Here is a 20,760-nt window from a genome sequence, read left to right on the forward strand (position 1 = left end):
ATCCATCTTTCCTCCAAAAGATGACAGATATGGCGTTTTAATCATGTTCTGCTCCTCCTGTTGCCGTTTCCCCTCCCTCCCTCCCCCGGGTGAACCCGGAGATAAAGATGAGTGATTTTTTGAGTGGTCCCTTCTGAGATCCCATACACTGGAACATGGCAAGGTTAAAAAACGGGAGGGGCATCGATTGAGCGATCAATCAAAACTGAGGAGGGATAGGGGGTTTCACGCTGATAAAGATACAATATGTAAGGCAGTCGACTTCGAGAAGAAGAGTGAATGTGGGATAAAAGTTTGGAGGGACCCTTTGCTAAGTCTAGTTGCCACCTCTGTAACATGAATTTAAATATGTGGGGCACAGCTGCAATTTTCTCACCGCCTCTCTGAGCGCATGCGTGGGCAACATCGCCGGTGGAATACTAAGCGCAGACGATATGAATATTCACATCTCATTTCATATACACAAAGCCACATAAAGTACCTCATTACACAAACAGACAGATGGAAATGCGCACATACACCGGCAAAGAAGAAAATAAGAAAACTCCATCACGCTTCCTTTCCCTGCGCTGAAGGCGACTACGCAAAGGCACAGAGTTTTGGGAGTGTGAAATCGCCGTCCTCCCCGGTGAATGTCATTTTTGAGAGAGAGAGAGAGAGAGAGAGAGAGAGAGAGAGAGAGAGTTTGTGGAGTGGGCGGGTTTGTCTTTGCAAACATGTCAGCAACGAGAGATTTTGGGCCGCCAGCAGCAGCTGCGGTCAGCTTGCGCAGCGGGGGGAGTATGCGCTCGATCGTGGTCCGACATTAAAGGAGACAGTGGGAGAAGCGGAGCACATGTGGTTGCCAGATTGGAGCCCGGTTGCCAGGTTGGAGCTGCGCAAAAAGCCGCTACCGAGGAAATGAAGGTGAGGTGAGAGGGGGGGGGGATTTTGTTTTCCCCCAGGGTGTCGGACACACTTCCACATGCATGTCGGTTCAATTTGCCACAGAGATGGAAACGTGCCCACACACACTTTTTCATGCACTAATTCACCCCTCGTCACATAAGCCCAAGTGCTGTAGGATAGAGACATAAACACCTTACTTCCTATCCTTCCCTCTCTGTCTCTCTCCCACTCTCTCTCTCTCTCTTTCACCCTCTCTCTCCACCCACAAACACAAAAATACACAAACTAGTGAAACAGTTTAGAAAGGTGGACAACCATCAAACCAAATTCACACACACGCACACGCGCACACAAACACACACACACACACACACACACACACACACACACACACACACACACACACACACACACACACACACACACACACACACACACACACACACACCTCGTCCTTTCCGCAACAATGACATGACAACACCCTGGCTGATTTACAACAGGGGAATAGTTCATGGTGGGACACAAACTCTGACCTACTCACACAGAACAGATACACACACACACACACACACACACACACACACACACACACACACACACACACACACACACACACACACACACACACACACACACACACTCACACACACACACACACACACACACACACACACACACACACACACACAAATAAATATCCGAGGCCTGCACAGACACAAGTAATAAAATCCTAGGGCACAAGCACAGTTGATATTACATTTTAACTTCAGCTCATCGGTTGTTGTCTTTCCTGTCTCTGTCCCTCCCTGACATTCTCCTCCTCTCTTTCCCGCTCCAGACGAAACTCGACGAAGGTGGCGGGGGGGTTGGGGAGGTGGGCGGGGTCTTTTCCGCGGGGCTTCTAAATCCTAATAAATCTATCACAATAAACGTGTAATCCACGGTGTCTGGGCGCGGGGCTTTAGAGGGAGCGGGACAGCCGCAGATGACTGGATGGCTGGATTACCGGCGGCTGAAATCAGAGCTCCCAAAAAGCCCCTACCGAGCATTAGCGAGGAGAAATCCAATCAGAGCGGGGCCATTCTCCTTAACACACGCGCGCACACACACATACACATTACACACATGTAAATCTGGGCACCCATGCACATGGAAACATAGGCGCGGATATTGTTTTGAGGGGACGATGTACGTGCGCTGTCAACTGGTGCCTTCCCGTAAGAATCAGTGACTCACAGTTCACCCACACACAAACACACACAAACGCGCACACACGCGCACACCCACACGCACAGTGTGTCACAGCTGATGTTGCCTTTTACTCAGCACTGATGCGTGTTTCTCAACCATTCTCGTTTGGATTAGTTGCATGGAGTCAGCAGCTGGAAACTCTAGAAGGGGAAAGCGTCTTTTCCTGATTTTCCTGTTTAAGTGTGTGTGTGTCGTATAGTTATCATTATGTTTCCAAAACTTCCCGTTATGTGTATGTGTATTGTACTGTAGATCTACATGTGCATGCATGTGTCCATCGAATACATGCCTTTACCAGAGAGAGGGGTTCCTTCTGGAGTTCTGTTACCCCGCCCCAACACCCCACCACACACACACACACACACACACACACACACACACACACACACACACACACACACACACACACACACACACATAGATTCCCCCCTGCAGCTGTACCGCAGGGAGCCAATCTATTCATCTCCTCCTCCTGCTCCGTGACCCCAGCTGATATATCAGGTCGCTGAGTCCTCCAACAGAAGAGCCGAGCCGAACTGGGAGACGTTTGCATTCTCTCAAAGAATGGAAATAAGCGATGAACAACAGGCGTTAAAAAGAAGAAGAAGAAGAAGAAGAAGAAGAAGAAGAAGAAAGCTGCCCCGCCACCCAAGAGCAGTAAAAAAAAAAAAGAAAAGAAGAAAAAGGATAAAGTGACAAAGGTAATGATAAGCAATAAGAAGGGAGGAGGGGAGGGATAGAAGGAAAGGGGGAAAAGGGCAGAGTCGTAAAAACTCATTTGCACGACAACGGGGTTACAAAATAGCCAAATGACAAAACGACGGGGGCTCTTGAATGCACCCTGGGGGGCACGGGGGACACAGAGAGTCGTCTAGCAGCTGTAATCATGATCTAAATGATTATAGATACACACATAACTCGCACACGTTCCCTCCGCAGATCAATAACAACTCATCTAATTCATTAGCGTGCCAGCTAAATATAGCACTGCCCCCCTTCCCACCGCTATCTCCATCCTGGGGTCCCCGGGTTTAATTACGAAAGACGAAGAAAAAAAAAACGTTTTTTTCAAAGAAATCCTCCAGAAAATTATCACTGGCTACTAAAAAATAAATCGATTATGCTTGTCAGTAATCATCTCGCTTTCACATAAATTATTCACGGCCTTTCACAAACACGTTTCGACGAACCCTCGAATCCTCAAGCAAAACAAACACCTGTCCCTTGACTTGTGCCACAGCCTTCTTTCCCCACAATCCTTCACCCATGGACCCATGTATTCCACAATCGCCCCCTAGAGCCCTGGATCCCACAATCCACCCACGGACCCTTAGGTGCCACGATCAACCCCTGTATTCCACAAACCCATGGACCCCGGATCCTACATTCACCCCCGGGACCCATGGATCCCGTAACCCCTCCCTGGATCCCTGTATACCATAAAACCCTGGATCCATGGATCCCATAATGTTCCCATGAACCCCCTCACAGTCGCACTCACCGGCCTGGTTGGTGGTGACGGTGACCGACACGGCCTGCTCGGGCCCGGGGCTCTGCGGCGACACGCCGTTGACGGCCCAGATCTCAAAGGTGTAGTTGGTGTGCGCCTGCAGGTCGTTGATGGACACCCGCGTGCCCCGCAGGCTCAGCTGCTGCGGGCTGAAGTGGACGCCGTTGCCGCACGACTGGCAGCGCCGGCCCTCGGGCCCGCAGCGCTTGCACACCACGTTGTAGGTGAGGTCCTGGCGGCCGCCTGAGCTCAGCGGAACGCTCCACTCCAGGTTGACCGAGGTCTCGTTGACGTTGGAGATGAGGTTGAGCGGCGCCGACGGTGGCCCTGGTGTTGGGAGAAATTGAATTGGGAGGAAGGAGAGAGAGAGATAGGCTGTTAGCCCGAGACTGCAGCAGCAAATTTTCTGTGCTAATGCAATGGTACAATGTGCCCTCCAGCTGGCAGAGGGGATGGAGGGATAGGAATGTTATTTTGCTGTGATCAACTTCGCATTCGCTTGTCGCAACAGGCGGAAATCTTGGATAAGACTGGATTGCCTGTCACAAAAGGGAATAAATACACACACACATACAGTATATACAGTATATATATAATGGAACGAAACAGATGTTAACATTCCCAGTGGGCTGTCCCCTTTTTATTGGGACTAAAGGCTTGGGTTCCCATTTAACGTCCTGTCCATTATCCATTACAGCGAGGGAGGGTCAGATTTCAACCCAGTTAATTCAGCACATTGGCTGGAACCCGATCGGTCCGGCAGATTTCTTTACCATTCATGTGTCGGGCGTCTCGGCTGGAGGTGGCCGGGTGCCCAAAACCCCGCTGCTAACAGTTGAGCTTCATGGCACCCGGTCATAACTCTGGACAAAGTTTGCTTTAGGCCCTGTTATTAACTTTTTTTTTCTCTCCCGCTTTGATGCTCGGGGGGCCCTCCCCAAACCGGAATGCCATAGTGTATTTTTTTAATATGGGAGCGGCGCTGGGAGACGCCACGCGCACTCGCCCACCTCCGAAGCTCATCAATTCCAATTTACATGTCTGCCATATTGTAATTAATGTGTTTTTGTGCCGTTGCTTTCAAACATGCGCAACAGTAATTGACTTAGCCCCCACCCCATCCCTCCTCTTTCTCTCTCTCTCCGCATTTCTCCCTTTGTCTGTTGCTCTCTCGCTCCGTCTCTAACTAATGAAGCGCGCGTGTGCGGGCGGTGGGGATCGATGCGGGGTGAAATATGAAAGCTAGTCAGCCCACGGACGAATCATTTCACAACGGAAATTAATTATCAGTGTTATTTTTGGAGGAGCCGAGTGGCGATGAGCGATTTCACACAGGCACGGAGAGAACAGGAGGCGAAGAGAGTGGAGGGGATTGAAGGAGTGTGAGTGTGTCACCCGAGTGCGGTAAAACAAGCCTATATAGATCTGAAGTGCAGGGTTTGAAATAAAACTTGTGAGTGCGTGTCCACAAAATGAGTGTGTGTGTGTGTGTGTGTGTTTGTGTGTGTGTGTGTGTGTGTGTGTGTGTGTGTGTGTGTGTGTGTGTGTGTGTGTGTTGTCTTTGTTTGATTGTACTTGTGAGGACCAGTCTCAGAATTGACTATTTTTTTGGTTTAAAAGTGGACCATAAACGTGTGTCCTCACTGACCAGGTGTGTTTACTCGGTTGTCACTTTGATAGCAGTACAAGAATGTATGTGTGTGTGTGTGTGTGTGTGTGTGTGTGTGTGTGTGTGTGTGTGTGTGTGTGTGTGTGTGTGTGTGTGTATGTGTGTGTGTGTGTCTGTGTTTGTATGTGTGTGTGTGTGTGTGTTTATGCCACAAATATGCAGTACATTATACTGTATATATGTATGCACTTTAGCCCAGCTGGTCTACCAGGGGTTCAGCAAAACACTAGTCTACAGCGGGAGAGATGGAGGGAGAGAGAAAGAGCGAGAGGGATAAATAGAGAGAGAGAGAGAAGGGGAAGAATAGAGTGAAAAGACAAACATGCTCCATTGGCCCAGCAAAAGTGGAAAGCCAGTTATTAGTACAGTGAAGTGTGTATGCATGAGGACCCAGAGAGCGAGAGAGAGAGCAAGAGAGTGAGAGAGAGAGAGAGAGAGTTTGTACTCTGAATACACTGTGATATTACCTGTTAAGTAACTACTAGTCCTGCGTGTGTGTGTGTGTGTGTGTGTGTGTGTGTGTGTGCGTGCGTGCGTGTATGTGCGTGGGCACGCACGCGTGCGTGTGTGTGCGTGTGTGTGTGTGTGCGCATGTTAGCATGTCTGCGTGGGAGAGACGGAGGAAATGGCAACAAAAGGATTTCAGAATACGTGGCGTTTAATATCCGTGCCCGAAAAAAATCCATTAATGATTCCCATTAAAAATCATGATGAAACACAGAGGCCCCCCCCCACCTCCCTTATCTCACTCGTTCTCTCTCTCTCTCTCTCTCTCTCTCTCTTCTCATCCCCCCCCAGACAGACAAAGGGAGCCAGTTACAGATGGGCGTTCTAAATTAAGGTGCCTGAGCCGAGCGGTCATTATAATGGCGCCTTTGTCAATGGCCAAGGTTCCGTGTGAGAGATATAGAGCTATTACTGGACTCTTATCTGTGTTTTTCTTTTCATTTTTTTTTCCTTATGGCCATTCCGGTCATAAAGAGTGGAGGACAAAGGTGATATTAATGCCCGGGCAGGGTTCGTCCTATTTAGACCCATCCCATACAGTCTCTGGGACGACTTTCGCCTTCCAAGCCGAGGCCTCTGTGTGTGTGTGTGTGTGTGTGTGTGTGTGTGTGTGTGTGTGTGTGTGTGTGTGTGTGTGTGTGTGTGCGTGTGTGCGTGCGCGCGTTCTGCACTTCAGTTGGGAGAGTGTTTTGTGTGGTGCCACTTGGTTGCCATGGCAGGAATTGCATTTGTGCCGTATAACTTTACGACTTGGATCTCCAACACGCAGTCGCACCGAGCACAGGCCTGTCGCTCTAGCCACTCTGGGCTCTACCTGTGGAGAGAGAGAGAAAGAGAGAGAGAGAGAGCGAGAGAGAGGGGGCGTGGGAGAGCCGTCAGCTGTGACTGACGCACAGTAATTAATCCGCCCAGGGAAGTAGCGGCGAGAGGGGGGAGCAGGGTGGCACTAATACGACGCACATGCCGCATTTTTTTTTTTTTTTTTTTTTTGCAAGGCCTCCGCTGGGCACAAGGAAGCTGTTGAAACCCTCCCCTGAATAAACTTCCTGCTGAGAAACTTTTGACCGGCTTTTTTCCTTTCTCCCTCCATCCCTCCATACCTGCATTCCTCTTCCTCCAACTCCCTCCATTCTCTGCCGTGTGCTTCTCCTTCCCTGAGTCTTCGGGGGCATCTTTCAACCTTCCATTCCAACCCTTGGTCTTTGGACGCCACCGCTCTGCTCCTCCTCTCTCCCAGTCTTCCTCTCTCTTTCTTTGCCCTTGGTGCTTTAATCTACCTCTCTCTCTCTCTCTCTCTCTCTCTCTCTCGCTCTCTCTCTCTCTCTCTCTCTAGGCAGGGGTTGAGAAGGTTTGCAGCGCCGGCTAAATTGTCCAGAGAGCGCGGATCCGGCCATTAACGCCCGACTGGGGACGAATTCACCCCTCTTCCAGTTCCTTTCTCCATCCATCCCTCCCTTCTTTCCTCCGTCCCTCCACCACCCGTCGTCTCTCCTCCCCAGGCTACCGATCCGCCGCTAAGTAAACCGGGGGTCGAAAAATCTGAGAAACACATCAATGGGCGGGCAGAAAAGCCCCCGAACGGAAGGGTTGCCGGAAGGACCCCAACCCCCACCAGGAACACCCAGAACCCCCAGGATTCCAGGGGGGGCGCGCACGGTGAGAGTTCACGTTCGCTACGCTTCGTGGAGCTAGTTACGCCCTCGCAAAGCGGCCAAAGGCCAAAACAAACGGCGTGAGCGGAGACGGGAACCAAGGCACTAAAACGGCAAATCTGCGGAGGGAAAGCGCGCGCCGAGGACAGAATTACACGGCGTCCAGTTTTAATCATCATTTCACATCGGTGGACCCCTGAGCTAAGAGAGGGGGGAGCGTTTTCAATTACCCACAGTCAAGCGCGCACACTCACACGCTCACGCACACTCGCACACTCGCACACCGCCAATTACCGGAGATGCCGCCGTCTTCCCTGGCCTGACCTTCAGCGAGGCAAACTGGGAAATTACTTTTTTTTTAGCTCCGCTGCCATCGTTCAAGAGTGGATTTTTGCACAAGGAGGAGGGAGAGAGCGAGAGAGAGAGAGAGAGAAAGAGAGAGACAGAGAGAGAGAGAGAGCACAGAAAGAGTAAAGAAAGAGCAGACACAAAGAGGCGGCCGCGGCGGGGGCAGCGGTGGCGACGCCTTTATTCAACCTCCGCCGTTGTTAATTACGGCGCTCAGAGACGCCGGGCCGCCAAAAAAAAAAAAAAGTGGCGAAAGTAAAAGAACGACGCGAGGAGGGAAAATCGGACGGGGACGGGGACGAGGCGGTAGTTCAAAGGTCGAACGTTGACCCATCCGAGGGTCCCGTTGGTCCCGTCGCGTTGAGTGAATTTAATGCGTAATAGAAATCCGATAATTGATCATAGGTCTTTCTTATGGCCCAAATATATTGACGGGATCCCATGTCTTCGTGATGTCACCGCCTTCCACAGAGCCGACTTCCTTCGCAAACCTTATACACAGTCGCAGGATGAGCATTTATTTTCTCACTGTTCTGTGTGTGCCCATGAGATGCCCACAAGATAGTCCTGTCTCCCTCTGAGGGTGAGTGTGTGCAACATGTATATACATGTACAAACACACCGGGTACTTTTCCCGTACATACAACCAATATTCCTACTACAATGTTTCGGCGTTCAGCAGGTCGCCTCGCTGTACACTGTAACACCCTTGAGGTATCTCAATTAATAACTGTTTGTATTGGTGTATTCGGAGACCCGACTTCATTTGTAGAGCCGAGACGTGAGTTTAGCACCTCGCACCGAGGAGGTCTGGCAAATTCCACGGCAATTTCTAGTGCTAATGCTACCAAAATCACCCATTGACTTAACATTCTCAGCAGGGTCCCTGCCTATTAAATCAGCGCTCGCACTAAAAGGATGCTGGCATCAGGGCCATTGGCACAGACAACCTCTTACTGCCTACAGTAGCAATAATTCTCTGGCGAAAGCGCGGCATTATCACGCGACGCGGCAGACGGTGGACCGCGGTCCACGCATGGGCCGACGGGGGCTGCTTTCCTGCAAAGATACTGAAACTTTTTGAGCGACACTACGCTCCGGTGGTTACGCTCTGGCTCGTCGCGTCGTTCCTTTGAAAACCTGTCCGCTGAGTGATGAATCCGCGTCGACTCGACAGCTCATTCTGCTCCAGCGGGCGGCCAACAATGAGCTAAGCATTATAACAGCTGTTTTGAAAGAAAAAAAATAAATCACTTCATGACTAATAAGTGTACACACGCACACTCACACACACACACGCACACACACACACGCACACACACACACACACACACACACGCAGTGATCCAATGACTTCACCTCGACCGAAAGCTCGTTGGTGGGGAACGAGAACGGGTGTCGTTTTGCGTGTTACATGTGTTTTCTCTTTCTTTTTTGCTCAGTGTGTGTGAAAGCCGTTCGCCATGTATCTCCAGGGGAGGGAAGAGGAGGGAGGGAGGGAGCGAGGGAGGGTGGGAGGGAAGAGGGAGGTACTGAGGGAAGACCTGCCATTACGTGATTGTCAGGGTTTGTTAACGCGTCGGTTATCACAATCATAGTCGTACTGAGTCAGGAGTTACTGGGAAAAGAAAACGCCATTATGGGTGAGAGACAGAGAGAGAGAGAGAGAGAGAGAGAGAGAGAGAGAGAGAGAGAGAGAGAGAGAGATGGGGGAAGGAATCCTCTGGTGACATCATTTTAAATTTTGTAATGTCTGTCAATCTATCCGTCTATCCGTCTCTCTGTCTGTCTGTCTGTCTGTCTGTCTGTGTTTGTCTGTCTGTCTGTTTTTTCTGTCAGTCCATCTATCTGTCTGTCTGTTTGTCTGTCTATCCGTCTATCCGTCTATCTGTCTATCTGTCTGTCTGTCTGTCTTTCTGTCTGTCTGTGTTTGTCTGTCTGTCTGTCTGTCTGTTTTTTCTCTCCGTCCATCTGTCTGTCTGTCTGTCCGTCCGTCCGTCCGTCCGTCCGTCCGTCCGTCCGTCCGTCCGTCCGTCCGTCCGTCCGTCCGTCCGTCCGTCCGTCCGTCCGTCCGTCCGTCTATTTGTCTATCTGTCTGTCTGTCTGTCTGTCTGTCTGTGTTTGTCTGTCTGTCTGTCGGTCGGTCGGTCGGTCTCTCTGTCTGTCTGTCTGTCTGTCTATCTATCCTTATTATATAGTAAAAAGCAACCAACTAAATTATTTCAAATTCATAAGTAATAGTATATCATGATTTATCGTGACCTCCCTAACCTAACCACAATACGTTTCTACTTTGGGCGTTTTTTTGACTTTGTGCGACTTACGGGTGCAGGGCATGGATGCCGGATCAGTCTCGGAGCGGAAGTAGCCCTTGTCGCAGGGGCAGGAGGTGGAGCCCTCCGGGACGGAGTAGCTGTGGAGCGGACACTTGGAGCAGGAGCCGTCGGTGGCCAGGGCGCGGTAGTAGCCGATCTTACAGGCTGGGGAAAACGGAACACAAACACAGGCAAAAGTTAGTCTTAAAAAGCCCTTGGAATCCTAAGTATCTACCGCCACTGTGCCCAATCTTCCTCCCTTGTTCCTGGCTAACCTCTCTCGTCTCCCTTTTATTATCGGCGTAAAATAATCGTAAAAAGGGAAGAAACGAAGCGCGCTCCTCCCCCGCATTGACGCACAGGGAGAATATTGAATAAACCATCTCTTGTCTATTCTCACAAATGTAAGCGAAACGCTTCGTTGCTCGGCGGACTTGGCGGCTGCGGCGCAACCCGAGCCGCCGGCATTTCAGACCATTTAACAAACGAATGCCACCCCACTTGGCACGTCGGGACTTCTGTCACTCTTGGTATCCTGTTTTCAGCCTGTGGGGACTATCTCAGACACACACACACACACACACACACGCGATTCCACGATCCACACAAACCCACGCTAACACACAAAATGCATATCTGAAATGGTAAGCTAAGTGACACTTTTCCGACTCTGGCGACAGCTCTCGCCTTTCTCTTGACTGACAGTTTGATTGGAAGGCTCTTCTTTCAAGGGCTTTCTCTCGCTCTCTCTCTCTCTCCCTCTCTCTCTCTCTCTCTCTCTCTCTCTCTCTCTCTTTCTGTCTCTCTCCTCCCTCTATCTATTTCCATAATGGCTGGGGAAGCATGGTCCTGTTATATTCCCCCACCCCCGGCGATTGGGCCAAACATCCTGTCAGTCAGTGGGGCGGGCACTCGCTTGATGGTTTGCAAACGATACCGAGAGTTGTTTGGCTTTGAAAGAGTGGCCGATATGCGTGTGCGCGTGTGTGTGTGTGTGTGTGTGTGTGTGTGTGTGTGTGTGTGTGTGTGTGTGTGTGTGTGCGTGTGCGTGTGCGTGTGCGTGTGTGCGTGTGCATGTGTGTGCCTGTGTCATTTTGGCGGGCCGGGGGGATAGCATTCCCCTTGTAGACGAGAAGTGTGTAATTACTTGATTTATACTGGGTATGGCTTTATCCATATGTCTCCATTGGGCATTTTTTATATCATAACAAGACACAAACAAACAAAAATCCACATGCGAGCGGGACACATACGCACACAAAGCACGTTGAGAGACATTGTCCTCAATGTGTTTACACATACACATGCAACCCAGCTCCAAAACGGCACTGGGAGGCATTCATTTCCATGCCCCAGCTCATAAATAAAATGGTGGGGGGGTCCCAGATCCCAACTATATTTCCATAAACAAACTCCCACTTGGAAGGACAGGCCGCACTCATCAGACAGTCAGCGCGTCTTCCTGGGTTTACCACATGAGGAAGGAATTTCCACCTCTGCTGACAACAAACAAGAGCACCAAACAACCGCCCGAAACATCAAGCCATTCCGAGCTCACCCGCAAGGCTGACGCCTGTGGAAGCAGGCAAACAGCGCATGGGATCTCCACCAGCCCATCAAACACAGGGGGGGGAATCCCTCCGTCCCTCCCTCCGCTCGTAATAAAGTCAGACCTCCTCGTCCCGCAGCCCCTCTCCTCCCCAAAGCAGCTGGATTAGCGTAGCCTGGCATTAAACCCGGAGGGGCCAGCGGCTACCTGCTGGGCCTTTCTTCGGCCCGTTCCCGTCTCCCTCAATCAGGACGGCAAATCCACCGCCGCCTCACTCGCTGACGCTAAGCCGAGGGTCTCTTTGATTATTTGATTACGGCCCGCGGGTGGAGGTGGGAAGGAGGGGAGGGTGGGGTGAGTTCCAAGGCTACGCTCGGCCTCCACGGTAGCAAACAGAGAAGGGGGAGATTAGCCCCGGGGAAGCACTTTGTGTTATCTCTATATCTTATGTGGGGGGAACCGGAGGGGGACAATCGGACACTCTCTTCTCCCGCCTGGATGAGAGGGGACACTGGGGGGAATTGTGGGTTTTGTCTAAAAGAGGGGAACAGAGAAAGAATACGGGGGGTATGAAAGGTCTATGACCGCTTCAGGTGACAGAACATGGTCGGTCGTTGACGCGTACTGACCAGGAAAAGTATCCCAAGGTGATGACAAGGTCGCCCGGCTGTTCTCGGATGCACGGACCCCCCTCGCTAAACGCTGGAGGAAGAGCCGATTGAGCCCTCTAACTCAGGTCTTTGGGGAGCGGCTTAAAGGGAGACCGTTTCGAACAAAAGCAAGCCATCCCATACTGTGCACCCAGCTGACGGGTTTTTCCCACTCGTCCATTTAATAAGCCGACCCCACCCCCACTGGTCGTCCCAGAGTCCTTCGCTGAAAGACTTCAAATCCACGCAATCACCGCCCCTTGTGACGGCACTTGGCATCTTTGGCTTCTCGCGGTCGCCCAACCTTCTGCGTCTGGGAAAATCGCGTTTTGAAACTGTGACGCCAGCTCTTACGAGGGGTTGTTTATAGCAGCGACTGCCCCGGAGAGAGGAAAAAAAAAAAAGCGAAAGAAAGACACGGCACCGGAGAGGTCGATATCCATGCAAAGCTGGAGAATTTGCTTCCCATTAGGAGTGTGTGTGTGTGTGTGTGTGTGTGTGTGTGCGCGCGCGTGTGAGGACAGCGACCACAGAAGTGGGTGGTCCGAGACAAAACGTGGCTCTCGCGGAGGAATCTCCGTTAAGACTCCCTGGATTTATCACAGTCCCGTCCAGCCGCAGCCAACCCCGCACGGCAGAGACGGAGAGCAAACACGCATGTATTTAGTTTTTTTTTTACGAGCTCTGAGCTGCGAAACCCTCCTCATATCCTCTCTTTTATAACACTCGCCCAAGTCTAACCCAGTTTTTCCAGAGCCATTTTTTTTTTTTTCCCCCACGACTGCAAACCCTTTTTTTTTTTGCGGCAATGCTCTCAAACGCTGCTTTTTATTATATAGACACTCTCTCTCTCTCTCTCTCTCTCTCTCTCTCTCTCTCTCTCTCTCTCTTCCCAATCTCCCCCCTCACACTCACTCTCTCTCCACAGGTCTCCTTTCAGAGAGAGAGGAGCTTGTCAGGTGCCAAATCCCTGAGCTGGGAGATCAAAGGCGGGCAAAGGGACTGGTGACTTACTGTTCTATTCTGGAATGGCTCAAAATTAAATCCCTTATAGAGTGGGACATCGCACCCACCCAAACCCCCTCAGTTCTTTCACCCATTCAATCCTCTTCTATTGCTTTAGACCAACACCCCACCCCGGTCCCTTTCGGCAGTTTTTTCCCTCAGCCCCCATTTGTCTGTGGCGGGAGTGGGGGGTGGTGGTGGTGGTGGTGGTGGTGGGGGGCTAAGGAGTGAGTTGAAGGAGTTAATGACTGGTTTTGTCAGTGTGGCGGGGAATCCGCCGGCTGAATTGGCTGAATTGGTTGCACGCCGCATGAGAGGACGGGGAAAAGGGGAGACTCGACGCAGCCATCTGCGCAAAAGGAAAATAGACGATTACAATGGAGGGCTGCCGCTCGGCGAGAAACTCCATAAAGTTTTTATACACATGAGCAACGTGCACACACACACACACACACACACACACACACACACAAACACACACACACACACAAGCATTCAATCTGACCTGCGCACAAAGCAAGTGAGACAGGGCTTGCTATTCTGCAGCCTCCACAACATAGATCCAATTCACGAGAGACGCCAAGACATGAGCGGCAAGCCGTTTAATGGACATCCAAACTTGAGGAATGCAACACAATCCAAGCGGGCTTGCACCGACACAGAACAATCGCTTGCCTCATCGAAAAAAAAAAAAAAGACTCAGGTCTGAGCCCTATCGCTTTCACCTCTTTCATCGCGGCACTTTCCTTTCTTTTCGGTGATGCAACTCGGTCGCTCTTTCTTAGTCATAACAGACAGCGAGGGTTCTTCACAGGAGCAGTCAGGGGTGTCCTCACCGAGCCGCCTCTTTTGACAACGGAGCGATCGGTTTTCAAGACCCAAGGCCATGCGGGGCCTCCGCTTCCCCTCCACCTCGAGAAGCCGAGCGCTCACTATTCAACCCCCCCTTTCTGACTTATCCCTTTGTGTGTCTCCTCCATCTATTGCTCTTCTTCGACCCCATTGAAATCCGTCGGGTTGCTGGGTTGACTGCTCTTGCCAGAACCATTGCTATTCGGGGAGTGTTTTGTCAAGTCCTGGCACAAGGCTTAAGCATTGAAAGAGTTGTATATGCCCTACCTATAGGAGGAGGCAGATGATAAAAGAACATCGATATATCTACACCTGAGCTTCTGGGCTGCCAGCAGGGATAACTAGCTGCTAACCATTAGCATCTGTCATTGGAACAGCAGGATAGCGACGCAGGTTAAGTCATTAATTCTGTCGCCGGGGGTTATTAATTACCTCCGGCCCCGTCGGTGACACGCAGCCACACGGCCAGCGAGACCCATCAGGGTGATGGATGAGCGACACACGGCCACCGAAACTGATCACCATGATTGATGACCTACCCTCGCCACCCATCTTAACCTTGACCTGGCAGGAAAGTGGGACACTTGGGGAGCGGTTGCATCTAGCCAGGGAACGGGTTCTCGCACAGACAACGGCTCTCACACGCTCAAGAGTGTTAATGACGCCAAGAAACAAAAGCCAAAGAGGCTAACAGCGCGAATCATAAACAAACTAACCCCGCTGGTAAACACTCGGCTACACTAATGGTGGACAGTCCCAGGGTGTGCAATGCGTTGCCAGCAACCTGCCTGTCAATTACTACATGATTTATAAGGGTTTTTCCTGCGGCAGCAATCCATCAGCCATGAGCCACCCACGAAGCGTGCCTGATTAAAACGTCTCCCCTGGCACATCTGAACACAAGCCAAACAACCAAATGAGTGAAAATATGAATATGACAGAAAATTATCCCCAGCCCCACCGACAAAATATGTTCACGACATAGAACGGTGGTCTTTAAAATTGGGGAATAGACAGCGTTAACCACTACAATCAACTTTGGCCTGGCACGACTGTGCCCACTATTGTTGTTTGGATTATATAAATTAAGCATTGTAATTATGTTCTTAAAACTTCCTTTGGCGAGCGCTCTCCACGTTTCTTTTGACACGTAGGCCCCGACTTCCTCCCCTATTCCTCCATGCTGTTCTTAAGGAACTCGAACAGAATAGAGGAACCTATTAGCACAATGGGTATAATCGTAGTAATCTAAAGTATTACACCAAAGCACTTCAGAAAGGACAGGACCACTCCTTCAAAAAATGGAGCGTAGGGAATTGAAAGAGGGTGTTGGGGAAAACAGGGGAAAGAGGGAGGGAGAGAGAGAGGGCTGGGGAGAGAGGGGGAAGAGAGAGAGAGAGAGGGAGAGGGAGAGAAAGAGGTATTGAGGCAAACAGGCCTTGAAAAGACACAAACAGACGGCGAGCCGGAGACAAAGAGGAAGCCCATCGAACAAAGAGATAGAAGTAAGACAAAGTGTGCTGAGAGAGTAAACAGGTGAGAGCCCGGGGCGGTCGGAGGGAGCTGAAAAGGGACGAGAGAGAGGCGACTCGGAGCGAGGCAGGGTCATTTTGCACAGATCCATCTTTGTGCGGCGGAACAGTGTTTGACTTGGCCGCGGTGGGTGGGGGCTGCTCGGATTCCACCCTTGTGCCAACGCCAGGTCTGCCAGGGTGACACCGCCCAGAGCCGGGCGCCGCGCCAACCCCCGCCACAGACCTTTCGTGACCCGAGATTCGCACAGCAGGTGGTAAATAGACAATAACGATGTGTGCAGGCAACCGATGCACAAGGAAAATAACCAGGCAAAAGTGGTGTACCGGCCGCCGCACACTTGCAACGCGCTTTGGTATGGTATGCGCACAAAGCCCTTGAGAAGCCCTCTGGACTACGCAGACGTACTCCTCACGGTATTGCGAGAACTCCCACACACACACACACACACACACACACATACACACACACATACACACACACAAAGACACACGTGCGCACACTCTTCAGCTCGCCCTCAATAAACAAGCAGGCTTTGTGTGAACAGCGACAGGGACAGTAGCACAGCAGGGATGATAGGTGGTAAACACACCCCGAGTCCGTCTCTGTCCAAATCCTACAAGGACTCCGGGAACCAACGCCTCCCACTGTGTGTTTGTGTGTGTGTGTGTGTGTGTGTGTGTGTGTGTGTGTGTGTGCGTGTGTGTGTGTGTGTGTGTGTGTGTGTGTGTGTGTGTTACATTACACACGTAGAGAAGGCATGGGGTCTAGTATGCCTTCCTGTCATTGTATACGAAAAAAAGACTTGCATTTAAATTTTAAATTCAATTATGGAAAAAAAGACAGCAGTGTGTATGCAAATGCTGTTGTGCTAAGGGACGCACGTCTTCACACACTGGTAAACAATCGCTTGGGTAAAAATTGTTGTGCAGGCCCTGGAGTCGGGGAGAATGGGGCAGGAAAAGGGAGGATGTGCTAGGAGGTGGTGGTGGGTGGGGGCGGGGGGTGCAGCACAACACACACACACACACACACACACACACACACACACACACACACACACACACACACGCACACACACACACACACACACTATGAATAGATGTAGGGGAAGAGGAAGCGATATGGAAGCGGTCTCAATAGAGCCCCCAATCAAGCGCAGTAAACAAGTGTAAATCATGAGTCGTGGGGTAGCACAATTATGATACAAATCGCTCGTAATCCCCCGCCCACAGAGGAGAACACGGAAGACGACGCCTTACTGATGTGAAGACAAACAACACATCCATGCATTCTTTCTTCAAAACCTAGTCTCCTCATATGAACCCTCGTGCCCCCGAGACCCGTGCGCGCCTGAGCGTGTCGCGGGGGAAACGACACCGGCGCCCTACGCCGTCTGACAGCCAGCCGTCAAGAGTGCGTCGGACCACCCAGCCCTAAAGGTGAAGCTGATTCCACCTCCACCCCCCAGGCAGCCCATGAACGGCCGCATCTGGCCAACGAGTTTGGTGACATCTTCATAACCACAAAGTCCAATCGCATGTACCCCGGGCGGGTCACAGTGTGACTGCCGGGAGTGGTGTTGGCATGTAAGTACATACACACGCACACGCGCACGCAAGACAAAGAGCCGTGTGTGTGTGTGTGTGTGTGTGCATGGATGTGGTATCGGGGGTGATTTTAGTTCGACATTAACCTTGGAAGTTTGGCTGCAAGGGGCTAGGAAGGAGAGAGGTGGGAGGGAGGGAAGGGCAGACTTATGAAAAGGAAAGTATTTTTAACTTGTTTGTTTAGGTAATCGACTATTAGCTCCCAGACGACAGCCTGTCTGGGGCCGAAAAACACCTCCTATTGTGTGTCTGTGTGTGTGTGTGTGTGTGTGTGTCTATGTGTGTGTGTGTGTGTGTGTGTGTGTGTGTGTGTGTGTGTGTGTGTGTGTGTGCATGCATATGATTCCGCAAATGTTAATATGCCGAGTGTGTCTTTGTGTGTTTCTTCCCTGCATGTGTTTGTGAGTGGGCAACTGCAGTGTGGCAAGTGCATGTGTGCGTTTGTTATGTGTGTGTGTGTGTGTGTGTGTGTGTGTGTGAGTGTGTGTGTGTGTGTGTGTGTGTGTGTGTGTGTGCGTGTGTGTGTGTGCGTGTGTGCACGCGCGCAAATTCGTTCCCGGGTCACTAGCCTTCCATCAGCTCATGTCAAGCCTGCCGCGGCTCCCACCGACTCGCCAATACCTGTCACTGCTTTAACCTTTGACCCCCCCCTCTCCTGGTGTCACTCAGACCCAGCTCACTTCAAAAAAACAGCTTTCCTTTCCAATTCTCACTCCCACTCACAACTCTCTATCTCTCTCTCTCTCTCTCTCTCGCTCTAGTCCCCTCTCTCACATTTCTCTGTCTGTCTCTCAATGAGGTCATATGTTGTGTTGTAGTGGAATCGATACCCCTAACCATCGTTGAAACGGCGCCGACTTCCGACGGCGCGGGAACGCCCCCGACATTAGCTCGTCGTAGTGGAAGTAGTAGTCGTAGTAGCATGAGAGGAAGAAGACGAGTGGGTGAACAGGTGTGTGTGTGTGTGTGTTGGTGTGTGTCCTTGCCCAACCCCGGGGCTAGTTGAACCTGGCCTTGTCGGGGGTCTCGCAGGGTGGTGTAACAGGAGCCCGGGGTTAATGGCTGCTGGTGAGACAGGGTTACCCCGCTAATGTGCGGTGCTTAGCTTTAGCTGCTTTGATGTGAGGACGGACACGCAGGCCCGGCGACGACGGGAAGAAGCAAACAAAACCCTTTGACATTCTTGCGCCAGGCCGAGCTTTGAAGTAGACGCTCGCTGGCGTCAGCCGCTAAGAGGAGAAGCAGCAGCGGCAGCGGATCTGTCACTGTCCCGGCCGGCCGTAGCGGCGGAGTCCGTGGTCGTGTACGTTTTCGTGTTCCACCGGGACCTGTTGGCTTCTTCCTTTGCCGCAAACTATCGTCTGTCGCCCTCTCGCGTATTTTCCGCCATTTTCCTGGTGGGTTCTCGCGCCTTGCGAGGCTTGTGATGGTGACATTTCCCTTTGTCTCGGGCTGCGTGTCTTGGAGTTGGATGCTTGATCAGAGTTGACTCAAATTTTTCACTTCTAACCTCCCACTTGCATCCCCTTCCCTTCCACGTCTACCTGCTCCCCCCCCGATCCCCCGCCGAGCTCCGTGGTTTTATGGAACGCGAGCGGCGGTATTGACCGCCCCCATCGGAGGCCGTGACATGAGCGGAGTGCGCTCGTTCAAAGAGCGATCGCCGCCTGTGTCCGCGCGGGGCCCGCTTCACCCTTCGCGTCGCGGGCTGTTTATCAGGTCCACTTGATGCTGTCTATTAATCGTGCCTTCTTCTGAACACACTCTCTCTCTCTCTCTCTCTCTCTCTCTCTCTCTCTCTCTCTCTCTCTCCTGTATCTTCCGATCTATCTCTGTCACTGCCTTGCCCGCCCTGGATTTTCTCCCGTGCCTCTATATCTTTCTCCATATATATCTTTCTCTCCCTTTTCTACCTTATCTCCCTTCGTTGTTGCCATTCCTCCTGTTTTCCTTCTTGGTCCGGCCCGGTCTCATTCCTATGGCTTGAGAGCCTTGTAGGGATGTGTTTTTTTTAGGGTGGGTGGGTGGGTGGGTGGGGGGGTTGTTTGTTGGTTTGGTTTTTCTTCCTTCATGCCAGAGGGATTTGCCTGCATGCTGCGGAATCAGCAAGGATTCAGGACTTCTGAAGCCGGAGGCCTTACCGTCAGAGCAGACGCACGCCACAGCGGGCGCCTTTGGCCAGTGGCCTGCAGCTCTGGATCCCTGGAGGTATTAGAAACTCACATCCCCAAGGTACATTTAACTGCTCCCATAGGGCAAACAAATAAAAAAGAGTGTGTGTTTGTGTGTGTGTGTGTGTGTGTGTGTGTCTGTATGTGTGTGTGTGTGTGTGTGTGTGTGTGTGTGTGTGTGTGTGTGTGTGTGTGTGTGTGTGTTTGTGTGTTTGTGTGTGTGTGTGTGTGTGTATTTCTGTGCATTATAGACATACACTGCTTAGCCAGATAATATCTAGGTTTGGGTGCTTTGGCTGTCCTGGCTTTGCTTTGTGTTGCGAATGGGAATGTACCAACACAGATACCAGGCTAAACTAGGGCATCAGTATTGGTAAATGTCCCCAGTGTGAAAATCAGATACCAAGAGCTATGTCAAACATTATTTTATTTATTTGGTACAAGATTGTGCAAAACAATTATTCTAGAGTCATAAAAGAAATATGGCTCTGATCAGTACTTGAGATTGGCTGATACTAAATAGTTTTTCTTATGTCTTATGTGTGTTTAACGCTTGTGCCCAGTTCCACAGCCAGAGTGATGAGATGAAGGAGAAGCGGGATATGGGCCCGATTAGAATCCGTCCAGACTCGGGGACCATCCGATTACAGAGCAGGCCCTTTCTCGCGCAGCTTTTTTTGTCATAACCCCCTAACTGATTACCACGGAGAAAGCCCTTTGATTCCCCATGGCTGAACCCGACGGCCCCCAGAAGAGAGCGGAACAAGAAAGGACCACCTACTTTTTTCTCCCTCAGCCTGGCAGGATAGAGGGAGCTTAAGATAGGGATCGGGGGAGAAGGAGTCGGGAGGGGGCATTTCCAAGGTGTTTGCGATCCGCCGCCCTCCCGTCGTCGTCGTCGCCGATGCCAAAGCGAGAGGCTGACCCAGATCGAGGCTCGACGATACGGGAGGCGGGCGGATGTGCGGCGGCTCGACAGACGCAAAGACGCAAAATATAGGTCAGAAAATGGATGGCAGACACCTCCAAAATGAGCGGCGCGCCGTCACACGGGATCAAAGGGGTTTCCACGTGACGGGGGAGGCGATGGATGAAGTGCAGGAAAGAAAGCTGGGCTGCCAGACTGGAACTAAATCTATTCCCACTTCTCTCTCTCACCCCCCTCTTCTTTTTATTCTTCCTCTTCTCTCCACCCCAACACAAACCAAGCGCACAGACGCGCACGCGCACACACGTATCACAACACATCA

At 51.3% G+C, this 20,760-nt stretch overlaps 1 protein-coding gene across 2 annotated transcripts in view; it reads right to left on the reverse strand.

Moving 5' to 3' along the window:
* The window catches only part of epha4l (eph receptor A4, like), a 50,718-nt gene that overhangs the window by 19,136 nt on the left and 10,822 nt on the right, over window positions 1–20,760 (reverse strand). For both annotated transcript variants that reach the window (XM_080006359.1, XM_080006358.1), the window contains exons 4-5: window positions 10,150–10,305; window positions 3,641–3,976 (exon numbers count right to left, since the gene is read on the reverse strand). In XM_080006359.1, the coding sequence (XP_079862485.1) occupies window positions 3,641–3,976; window positions 10,150–10,305 (492 nt within the window). The remainder of the gene's footprint in view (window positions 1–3,640; window positions 3,977–10,149; window positions 10,306–20,760) is intronic.

Source organism: Zeus faber (genome assembly GCF_960531495.2).
Source record: "Zeus faber genome assembly, chromosome: 9".
NCBI lineage: Eukaryota > Metazoa > Chordata > Actinopteri > Zeiformes > Zeidae > Zeus > Zeus faber.